Source organism: Myotis daubentonii, chromosome 15 (genome assembly GCF_963259705.1).
Source record: "Myotis daubentonii chromosome 15, mMyoDau2.1, whole genome shotgun sequence".
Taxonomy (NCBI): domain Eukaryota; kingdom Metazoa; phylum Chordata; class Mammalia; order Chiroptera; family Vespertilionidae; genus Myotis; species Myotis daubentonii.
The window spans coordinates 16,998,300-17,010,255 of NC_081854.1; the positions used below are offsets into that span (position 1 = coordinate 16,998,300).

General features: G+C 45.1%; 1 protein-coding gene across 1 annotated transcript; it reads left to right on the forward strand.

Annotated features, from left to right (window-relative positions):
• The first annotated feature begins 1,407 nt into the window (after positions 1 to 1,407).
• LOC132216805 (carcinoembryonic antigen-related cell adhesion molecule 21-like) lies at positions 1,408 to 8,007 on the forward strand. Its single transcript, XM_059666374.1, has 3 exons — positions 1,408 to 1,560; positions 2,464 to 2,817; positions 7,602 to 8,007. The coding sequence occupies exons 2-3, from the start codon at positions 2,712 to 2,714 to the stop codon at positions 7,877 to 7,879; spliced, it is 384 nt and encodes a 127-aa protein (XP_059522357.1). The 5' UTR covers positions 1,408 to 1,560; positions 2,464 to 2,711; the 3' UTR covers positions 7,880 to 8,007.
• Positions 8,008 to 11,956: the final 3,949 nt, after the last annotated feature.

Consider the following 11,956-nt stretch of genomic DNA (forward strand, 5'->3'; position numbering starts at 1 on the left):
CATGCCTGGCACTACCAATGGGCAAGGAGAGGGGACCACAAGCAAGTCTCCCAGGCAGAGGTCAGAGGCTGCCCCAACAGTCAGGGAGCACATGGACAGGCTCAACCAACAGAAATAGAGAGGGAGGGTCTCCTTGAAACCATTCCCCACGTACCTGGGAGCCCACAGCACATGAACTCCTACCACCGTCTTCTTCTCCCAAGATACACAGGACACCTTTCCCTTCACACTCAGGAACTGCAGGTCCTTCTGAGACATCCAGTTCTGGGTCTCTGTCCCTGGAAGCAAAGGCCAGACTGGTGACAACCTGAGGTAGAGGGAGGGTCCCCTCTGCAGTCATCACCCAGCTTGACCCCTTCTCACCCCCATAGTCACCTCTGTGGCCTTCCTGCTGGGAGGAAATCCAACCTTCCCAGAACATTTGAGAACATGGGGCAGACCCGGTGCCCAGCTGGGTTTCTGTGTCACAAACAGAAATAATCCCCAGTTTTTGGGCCTGTGGTGCTCTCTGTGTGGTGCTGACAGACCCAAGGCCAAGATACAGCAGAGGCCAATGCTGGGATGAGTGGGTCACCCTCACAGGGAACACGTGCCTCCATCAGCCTTCCTGTTGCAAGTGGGCTCCACAGGCCAGTAAGATCCACCTCCCCGAGAGCTCGTCAGATGTAGAGTCTCTGGTCCACTGCACACCTGCATTTTAACAGGATCTGGAGACCCTCCCTGTGCACAGGAGAAGGGGAGGGGTGTCTCCTCATCATGGGGAGAAAGAGAGAGAGAGAGAGAGAGAGAGAGAGAGAGAGAGAGAGAGAGAGAATCTGTTGTCCCAACCAGGATCAAACTTGCAACCTAAGTATGTGTTGTGACCAGGAATCGAACCCACAACCTTTTTGGTGCATGGAACCATGCTCCAACAAACTGAGTCACCTGGTCAGGGCTGAAGCAGCTTTTTAAATATGTTAACTGGGCATTGCAATATTTACAAAGTTTCACAGGAGATCCGATGCACAGCAGCGGTGACACCCCTGTGACAATTTTCCTGAGGTGGCCGCAGAACTCCTTCTCTGAGGAGAAAAGTCAAATGTGAAAGAGAGAGGGCTATGGGGGAGGCTACTGTGCAGGCACCAGGGAGCCAGGGAGAGTGACCAGGAATTGGATGCCCCAGGCTAGTGCTTTTCTGGATGCCGTGTGCCTGTGTGTGTGCATGTGTGTGTGTGTTCAGAGGCCTCAGCAATTCCCAGAGAACTGAAATATAGAGTAAAAGTAAACTGCAAGGAGGAGACAGGGGTGGCAGGAAAGAGGGGAGGGCGAGTGAGCTTCCTAAGCACAGACCCCACCCTGGCCCACGTGAGGAGAGAAGTGATCTGGCCCCAGGAGGAGGCTCAGCACATGGGGAGGAGGGACAGCAGATCCTACCTGTCCGGAGAGCAGTGCCTGTGAGCCTTACTGGAGCCCAAGTTCTTCCCACAGAGGGAGGGACAGAGAAGGCAGCAGTCACCATGGAGTCCCCTTCAGCCTTTGCTCACAGAGGGCTTGTCCCCTGGCAGGGGCTCCTGCTGGCCAGTAAGGAGGGGACAATTCCTGGGGGTGGATGGGAGGATGGGGGACAGAGACTGGTTAAGATCTCCTGAGGAGGACAGCCTCTGGGAGAAAAGGGAGGCTGATATGTGGACCTGAAGGGAAAGGGCAGGGGAGCAGAGCAGGATTGGGGAGGGAGTTCCACAACCACAACATCTCAGGATTTGAAAGTGGTGAAGGGCAGGAAAACCTTGATTGCTGTTCATTTCTTAAGCTATTCCTTACTGAGTATTGAATTTTGTAGACTGATTATAATAATAACAATTTATGTGAGGAGACACCAGAAAAACTTCACCAAGGACACTACGCGTTGTCTTTACCACCAACCTCAGAAATGGGCACATGCACCCCAGGAGGGTGCAGGACCCTGGGATTCATTCATTTACCCACAGGCATTTCAGCCTGCTGCAGGCCCTGGGGTACAACAGATCAGACAAACCTCTTCCCTGACGGAGCTCACCTTCTACAGAGAGGAGACAGACAAGGAAAGATCTAGATGTCAGGTCAGGGACCCACAAGTTCCATGAGGTGAAGAGAACAGGGACAGGTCAGAAAATGGAGACATCGGGTTTTTAGAGGAGGTGGTCACCACAGGTGTCTCTCAAGGACATTCTGAGTGTCATCAGGAGTCTTAGGGCAGTGAGAAGGTGAGCCAGGCAGACACCTGGGGAAGAGTATTCAAAACAAACTAACAAAAATAACAGGTTCCGAGGTGCTGACGTATTGGTGGCCGTGCTGCTGACCTTGGCCATGGGGGCCACACACACTCACACACAGACAAAGGCGAAGAGATGAAGAGATGAAGAGACTTGCTCAGTATAAAGGGCCGCATCTTCCCATTCCAATACATAGATCCAAATATTGACCCATTTCTCTTTTCTCTTCTAGTCTCACTCTTAACCTTCTGGAACCCGCCCACCACTGCCCAGCTCGCTATTGTGTAGACCAATGCTGCCGAAGGGAAGGATGTGCTTCTGCGTATCCGCAACAAGCCTCCGGATGCTGTGGGCTTTCTGTGGTACAGGGGGGAAGGGGCGAGATCCCATCGGAATATTGCATCTATTATAGTGGACTTAAGAGTACACGCATTAGGGCCTGCATACAGCGGTCGAGAGAAAGTAAACAGTGATGGATCCATGCTGTTAAAGAGGGTCACACGGAAGGACACAGGATACTACACCATAGTAGCCCACCTTCGAGATTCAAAAAAAGAAATAGGATTTGGACGGCTCCGTGTATACCGTGAGTGATTACTCTCTGACCTCTGGGTGTTGGGTGGGTGAATTTCACTTCACACACAGAACTAATAGCCCTGGACCCTGCTCCATCCTCCTCTGCCTCACATTCAGGGTTGGGTTTGGGCATTTAGTGCAGGACACACACAGTGGAGACAAACTTCCTAAGGTCAGAGTTCCTATCCCGGATCCCAGCCCTGCAGATATTCTCCACAGAGAGAAGGGCCAGTCTGATAGGAGTGACTCAGCAGAGGGAGACCAGTCTCAGTCCAGGCCTCTGGGCCCCTCCCCATGACCATGACCCTGGGAAAGACCCTGCAGGGCTAGGTCAGAGCCTGGCATGGAATCCTCATAGAGTAAGTCAGCTAAGGAAGCCCCTTCCCAGGCCCTTCTCCTAGAGCTCCTGACCCCAGGGACCCTGGGGAGTGTGTGACAGGTTGGGTTTGAGCTCCTGGGAAAGGCTGACTGAGTTCAATGGTTTCCTGAGTGTCTGAGTCACAAGGCTTCTGAGCTGGTCATCAGCCAGGGCTCAGTCCCAAAAAGCTACATCTGGGCAGAAATGGAGTCTGGTCCTTCACCTGAGGCTATGTGTGAAGAGCACAGCTAGATAAGGTCCCCAGGTCATTAGATGACTATTCTGGGGGACTTAGGAGAGTGAAGTGAAAGGTAAGTATCCCCAGGGAGGAACAGAGGCGGATAGATGCTCCTGGCAGACCCTCACTTAGCAGGGACCAGCCAAGGGGATTCTCTCTTAGAGTTGATCAAGAAGAGATACCTCTTATTTGATCATCTTTAGTCAGATACTGTGAATATTTCATGATTAATACACTGACAACCTGGCAGCCAAATATCTACCCGCCTTCATTGAGAGGAAACCCAGGCACAGGGAGATACAGTCACTAAAACAGAGTCCTACAGACCATGAGCAGCTGATCAGAGTCACCTGAGGTCTGTCTGCAGCCAGAGCCCCATCCTCTCCTCCACCCCAGGGGCCTATTAGGTGTCTGTGGTTCCCTAGACCAACCATTGGTTCAGATCCTTCCTTCTTAGGCATCCTCAGCTCAGAGGGAGAGATTCTGGTCTGGGGAAGGAAAGGAAATGGAGAATTAAATTGTTTTAACTCCAAAACCAAATTACCTGCAGTAAAAATCAGAGTCAATCTTGGAATGTCCAGGCCCTCCCCTCAGGTGGCTGATCCACGCTTCCCTGCCCTGGACTTGAAACCACTTATTTGTTTCCTGATGTGTTAGTGTCACTCCCACTGGGTATAAAGGAAAGGACTTTGCCTGCTCACTCCTCACTCTACACTTGCAACCAGTTCAGGGACCATTATGTAACACTCAGTTGCTTTTGATGAATTAAGAAAAATAAATGGTGATTGAATGAATAAATAAATGATCCAAAATCTCTTCAGAAACTGGAACCTGGATGCAGAGTCCTTAAAATTCTGGCCACGAAGGACAAACCCCCTGTCCCTGCCCCACGTCTCAGATCCTTTGCTGCCCTTTAGAGAAATAGCCCTTCCAACAATTTGAGTATTAATAATAAATTTCACACGTGGAAGATTTTAAATTATTTCCAAATTTATATCTCATAAACACCAAACACAAATGGTTCACAAGGGTCAGAATTTCAGCAAGTCCATGCTACCCTATTGCTGTCCCTCACCCTTTCTGTATCTGCCCTCAGCAGAGGGAGAATGACTTTAATGACCAAGCTTTGGCCTGTGCTCACTCTTTTCTAGCTCATTCCTCAGACTCTGCTCTATGATTTATTGGCTCACACTGACCTGGGAAGGCCTGCTCCACCTCTTGGCCCAGGGGCCTGAGGAGTCAACTGATCATGGGGTTGCTCCCGGTCCCCATGTGTTATTTCTCCTCAAAGCCCAGGCTGTAGGATGTTCTGAAAATGGTGTTTCATAGAAACACATTTCGGCTGGACAATGGAGGTCTGTGCAGCTGGAAGGAATGGTCCCCTGTCATCCAGGCAGTCAGCTGGTCTGTGAAAATCCGGAAGAAATCGGGGGTGGTCTTTGTCTCCCAGTACTTTTTTAATATATTTTATTGATTTTTTACAGAGAGGAAGGGAGAGGGTTAGAGCGTTAGAAACATCGATGAGAGAGAAACATCGATCAGCTGACTCCTGCACACTCCCCATTGGGGATGTGCCCACAATCAAGGTACATGCCCTGACCGGAATCGAACCTGGGACCCTTGAGTCCGCAGGCCGACGCTCCATCCACTGAGCCAAACCGGTCAGGGCTCTATCTCCCAGTCTTATGTCTTTCCATGATCAAACCCTGACACTTCACTGACACCTGAGAAAGTCTGTACTTTCTCCCGTTCACAGAGCTGGAGGCCTTACATTCCCTGAGCACTCAGATCCTCATGCATTTGTCTTGTGATACACAACACAGATCTGCCATATTCTTTTAAGGACTCAAGTTGGCTGAGAGGTGAGAGATCCAACTCTGATTGAAGAAGCCTTTGGAGGACTCAAAGGTACCACACAGGGCAGTTCTCTCTGTCACCTGCACAGTCGGGTACACACACCCAACATCACAAGCAACAACTCCAACCTTGAGAGTTTTGATTTGCATTTTTGTGTGATAGTGTTGTTGAACATCTTTTCCTGTTTGTTGGCCATTTGTGTATCTTCTCTGGAGAAATGCCTATTCCAGTGATGGCGAACCTATGACACGCGTGTCAGAGGTGACACACAAACTCATTTTTTTGGTTGATTTTTCTTTGTTAAATGGCATTTAAATATATAAAATAAATATCAAACATATAAATCTTTGTTTTACTATGGTTGCAAATATCAAAAAACTTCTATATGTGACATGGCACCAGAGTTAAGTTAGGGTTTTTCAAAATGCTGACACACCGAGCTCAAAAGTTTCACCATCACTGGCCTATTCAAATGCTTTGCCTATTTTTAAAATCAGGTTATTTGGTTCTGTTGTTGTTGTTTTATTGTATGAGTTCTTTGTATATTCTAGATATTAACCCCTCATCCTATACATGATTTTCAAAATATTTTATCTCATTCCATAGGTCACTTTTCACTCTATTTTGTCCCTTGTTAAACAAATTTTTTTCATTTTGACAAAATCCAATTTATCTAATTTTTTTGCCTGTGTTCTTAGTGTCATGTTTAAGAAATAATTGCCAAATCCAATGTCATAATGCTTCCCCTTAAGAGTTTTATAATTTTAGGTCTCACATTTAGGATTCCATCCATTTTGACTGAATTTTTGTGTCTGGTATAAGCAACAGTCCACTGCATTTGTTTTGCATGTGGATATGGCTGTTCAACACCATTTGTTGAAAAGACTGTCCTCTCTCCACCCAAACCATTTGATTGTGTCTTTTGGTGAATAGAAGTTCTTGTGCCCCTGTCACACTATTCTGGTTACTTTCGCTCTATAGTAAGCTTTCAAATTAGAAAGTACGAAACTTCCAATTTCATTCTTCTTCTGTAAGATTGTTGCGACCATTTGGGGGTCCACTGAAATTCCACTTGTATTCTAGGATGTATTTTTCTATTTCTGCAAAAAAAGTCAGTGGGGTTTTTATAAGGACTGTGTTAAACATGTAGATAAGTCGGGGTCTTCCAATCCATGGACATGGATGTCTTTTCATGTGTTTGTTTCTTCTTTACTTTCTTTCAGGAACACTTGGTAATGTTCAGTGTATACATTTTCCTTTTTACGAATTAAGTTTATTCCTAAGTATGCTATTCTTTCTGATGCTATTGTAAATGGAACTGTTTTCTTAAGGAGAAATGATGCTGTTGATTTTGTCTCCTGTAACTTTGCCTTATTTATTCTTTCTAACAAAGTGTGTGTGTGTGTGTGTGTGTGTGTGGTAATCTTTAGGGTTTTCTACATGTAAGATTATGTTGTCTTTCTTAAAAGATTATTTTCTTCTTTTTTTTTTTCAATTTGGGTATTTCTTATTTTATCTTCCTGCCTAGTTGTTCTGGCCAGGACTTCCAGTACTATGTTGAAAATTGGGGAAAGCAGCATCTTGTCTTGTTCATGATCTTCGTAACATTTTCTGAGTATCTTCATGGAGTATTGTGTAAGCTGTGGGCTTTCATGTATGGCCTTGACCATATCAAGTAGTTTCCTTATATTTCAACTTTTTAAAAGATAATAACCACTTCTCTAGCAATTTTGTTCATGGTGCTATTCAATCTGCTGACCAGAAAATAAAGTCCTGTGCTGACTGAGGAACGGAACTTTAGATGGAACTTCTTCTGCTCCAAGGTCATAAAGACTGGGGTGGACCATCTATATTGCCTAGTGAATTATTTAACAAGGGGTAAATGCTTTTTTTTAACTTTCTGTAAAGTTCCCTTGGCCCCAGAGATGGACATATGGTAAGCCCACATTCTCTAACATACATGTAAGTTTACATGAAAAGTGGGACCTGATCATATTTAAAGTCAAATAAAGTTTTACGGGGAAAAATCAATAAAAGCTCATGAAAGTTTTATCTTGATGATGAGGTTATTGTACTCATGGGCTGGAAAGGGTTTCATGTGCTGATACTACAGAGATGTCTGTGGGAACAGGTCAGGGGTCACCCTGGTGTGATCTGGGGTCAGAGAGGAGGTGCAGCCTTCCTTCTAACACATTGAAACCTGAACAAAGACTGGTCCTTCTCCAGAGGCCAGGACAATCCTCTGGTGACCTTACACTGGACGGGAGAGCCTGAGATGTCTGATTTATTTTTGTGGCCCCAAGCCCACTCTCAATAAGTCATACCCTCTGTGTCTCTGCAGAGCCTGTGAGAGTGCCCACCCTCCTAGCCAGCAACACAACAGTCATGGAGCATAAGGATTCCGTGGTCCTCACCTGCTACACAAATGCAGTCTCCACCCAGTGGTTCTTCAATGGCATGAAACTGCGGCTGACGGAGCGGATGAAGCTGTCCTGGAACAACAGAACCCTCACCATAGACCCCGTCAGGAGGGAGGATGCTGGGAATTATCAGTGTGAAGTGTCCAACCCCATCAGTTCCACTGAAAGTGTGCCGGTTGAGCTGGATGTAAAATATTAGTGACCCTCCTCCGCTCCTATATGTTACTAAACTCTGAATAATTTTTTGTGCCCTTTAAATAGATTTGTTGTGAGGGTGGAGAGTCCTTAGAAGACTTACATTGAGTCAATAAACACACAAAAATCAGAGCTGACATTGTCATTATTTTTTACTTAAGGCCACATTCCACACCGGATCATACCTCTGATTTGTTTTAGTTGCACCATCTCCACAGCGGAGGTGACACTGAGTCCCTCAAAGGATGGTCAGTGGTTGTGTGATGACTGGTGGGAGTATGTGATGAGGTCACAGGAATTTGAGCTCTGTCCCTTTTTCAGGGGGGCCAGTTGAGGGTGCCTGGACACTGTTGTGGGCAACAGAAATACACAGAAAGACACCCATGTTGGTAGCAATACTGACCTTTTTTTTCTCCCTGTTTGACTTCTCCCCCAAAAATTTCTTAAGTCTTCTTGGGTATTTTTGTTTTCATGGCAATAGACTTATTTGCATATGCTAAATGCGACTCTATTCTCCTTGTTAATAGGCCGTAATTGGAAATGTTGCTAATACAACTAAGGCTTTGGCTCAAATGTCCCAGTTCAGTGAGATGCCCACAGAATTAGAAATGACCTCACCCTTTATGGAGCTAAATTTGACCTGAGGGGGTCCTTTGGAATCTCTTGGAGAAGAGGGCATCCCCCAAAGCTAGAGAGACTGCAGGCTAGAGAAGCCTCTTGAGGCTGTTAGAACTCCCATCTTAGGTTGCATAGAAACACCTGCATCAGAGCAAACTATGAGGTGAATGTCATTCCTCTGCACTCAGGTCACTTAATCAGGCCAATCCAGTGACATCAGCCATGTTGGAGGATGGAGAATACTCTTCTTCCTTCAAAGGGAAGGTGACTGTAGAGAGCAATGTAAAGTCTTCATGGAAAGCACAGCCTTCTGGGAGATCAGATCCTGACTATGTTCAGGGTCTGTCAGCTATTTTGCATCTGTTTATAAATGGCTGGGAATTACACCTCTTTATAAATTGCAGTAGCTGGTGGAGATGCAAACCAGGTCTTGACTGAATGAAATTTAGTTGTGTTTCCTTCAACTCTGCAGAAAGCAGTTTTTTTTATGACCCCAAGGCCTTAGTATTCCCTCAGACAGGCTCTTCCTGGCTACAGGTCTCTAATCTCTATTTTTTTAGAGCATTTCCTTTATAATGCAAATTGCAACTTGCAATTGCAGATTTTTTTCTGCGCCCTTTTGAAATATACATAAGTCTCCTTAAAAACTTCTTGCCAGTGTTATGACCCAGAGAATATCTGTCTCAAGGGCCTGCCCCAATCCCCTTAAAATGTAATCCTCCTAGTGTCCCTGTGTCACAGTCTCTGAAAAAGGGTAGGAATCTAACTTGTGTGAGGACCTTTATAACCTAGAGGTAACCTCCTGTCAGGATTTCATAAGAAGTTTTCTTTTTTGTGTGTGTAAAGCCAGTTAGCAAACACAGATGCCCATGATTCCTGCTTCTGTTCTTAATTTTTTTCCAGCATTTTGTTTCGGGGTATTGAACTCAGTCTCGCTGGTCTTGAATAGAGTCTGTCTTGCTTCTTTCAATTTGCCCAATGCATGTTTTACTTTGCCATCACCTAATTAGCTGAATTTGTCATCTTACTCAGTGTCCACCCTTCCCATATCTTCAAATATTCCAATTTCTTTAAAATACATATTTCCAGTTTTCCTGCCTTCCTCTTGACTGGGCGTCCACAGCAGGAGATGACCTGACTGCCCAGATATCCTTCTGGTACCTCAGAGAGACCATTATTTGAGAGGACGTGACAGTGTGAACGGTGTTCTCATTCCACATGTGTTTTCACTGTGTGTTCAAAGAATAAGATCACAGAGGTTTTAAAAGATATTCTGTCGTGAAACTCAACAACTCCAATAAACATGCAGTTCCCCGGTCACGTCCTCCACCCGCAGGCCTGCACCAGCCCACCCTGTTTCCTGCCCTCTGTGACCTGGTGCTCAGGCCAGACATTTGTGTCCTCATTCTTTGATTTCTTTGTTGTTTTTACAAATTCCACGTGCCTGTCCTTAGAGAGTCAACAACCAGAACCTGGGAAATGGAAACAAATCTCTCCTCTGAATCTGTTTCCTTTCCTACTCCTTGTGGCCTGTAGGGTATTTGGCTAAAATCCTCCGAGACCCAGCCAGGGGTGGATTGTAGGTAAGCAGAGGTGGGAAAGGAGGGGGGCGGTCATGAAGGAATGGGTCTTCTCAAAGTTAAGATAAGAAATTGTGCCGAAACCGGTTTGGCTCAGTGGATAGACCATCGGCCTGCGGACTGAAAGGTCCCAGGTTCGATTCTGGTCAAGGGTATGTACCTGGGTTGCGGGCACATCCCCAGTGGGAGATGTGCAGGAGGCAGCTGATCGATGTTTCTCTCTCATTGATGTTTCTAGCTCTCTATCTCTCCCCCTTCCTCTCTGTAAAAAATCAATAAAATATATTTTAAAAAAAAAAAAAGAAAGAAATTGTAAGACCTGTGGGTTTTGGGGGTGTTAGGCATTATATGGGTTCAGAGGGACCTAAGGGTACCATTCAGGAGGGCTCTTTTGTGGGGTCTCAGAGTGAGGCTAAGAAATATGAGTGAGTACAGGACACTGAAAAAAGAGATAGAGGAAGACATAAACAGATGGAAGAACATACCGTGTTCATAGATTGGTAGAATCAACATCATCAAAATGTCCATACTACCCAAAGCAATCTACAGATTCAATGCAATCCCCATTAAATTACCAATGGCATATTTCACACATATAGAACGAACATTCCAAAAATTCATCTGGAATAAAAAAAGACCTCGAATAGCTGCAGCAATCCTGAGAAAGAAGAACAAAGTAGGTGGGATCTCAATACCAGATATCAAACTGTATTACAAAGCCACTGTTCTTAAAACAGCTTTGTACTGGCACAAGAACAGACATATAGATCAATGGAATAGAATAGAGAACCCAGAAATTGACCCAAAGCACTGTGCCCAATTAATATTCGACAAAAGAGGCAAGAGCATACAATGGAGTCAAGACAGTCTCTTCAATAAATGGTGTTGGGAAAATTGACAGATACATGCAAAAAGATGAAACTAGACCACCAACTCACACCATACACAAAAATAAACTCAAAATGGATAAAAGACTTAAACGTAAGACGGGAAATCATAAAAATACTAGAGGAATCCATAGGCAGCGAAATAGCAAACATATGTTGAAGGAATTTCTTCTCTGATACTGCTCCTAGGGCAATGGAAACTAAAGAGAAAATAAACAAATGGGACTACATTAAAATAAAAAGCTTTTGCACAGCAAAGGAAACCATCAACAAAACAACAGGAAGACTCACTGCATGGGGGAACATATTTGCCAGTGATATCACTGATAAAGGTTTAATCTCCAACATTTACAAGGAACTCATGAAGCTTAATAATAGGAAGATACACAATCCAATCAACAAATGGGCAATGGACCTAGATAGACACTTTTCAAAAGAGGACATACAGAGGGCCGAAAGACATATGAAAACATGCTCAAAGTCACTAATTATACGAGAGATGCAAATCAAAACGACTATGCAGTATCACCTCACATATGTCAGAATGGCTATCATCAACAAATCAACAAACAACAGTGTTGGAGAGGATGTGGAGAAAAAGGAACCCTTCTGCACTGCTGGTGGGGATGCAGACTGGTGCAGACACTGTGGAGAACAGTATGGAGCTTCCTCAAAAAACTAAAAATGTAACTCCCATTTGACCCAGTGATCCCACTTCTAGGAATATATCCCAAGAAGCCAGAAACACCAGTCAGAAAGGATATATGCACCCCTATGTTCATAGCAGCACAATTCACCATAGCTAAGATTTGGAAGCAGCCTAAGTGCCCATCAGCAGATGAGTGGATTAAAAAACTGTGGTACATCTACACAATGGACTACTACGCTGCGGTAAAAAAGAAGGAACTCTTGCCTTTTGCAACAGCTTGGATGGAACTGGAGAGCATTATGCTAAGTGAAATAAGCCAGTCAGAGAAAGATAAATACCACATGATC

What these genes read in the sequence shown, in the direction of transcription:
- LOC132216805 (XM_059666374.1), top strand. Translation starts at nt 2,712, where the DNA reads ATGCTGTTAAAGAGGGTCACACGGAAGGACACAGGATACTACACCATA. An exon ending in TGGACGGCTCCGTGTATACC is followed by an intron (nt 2,818 to 7,601) that starts GTGAGTGATTAC and finishes GTGTCTCTGCAG; the next exon opens with AGCCTGTGAGAGTGCCCACC.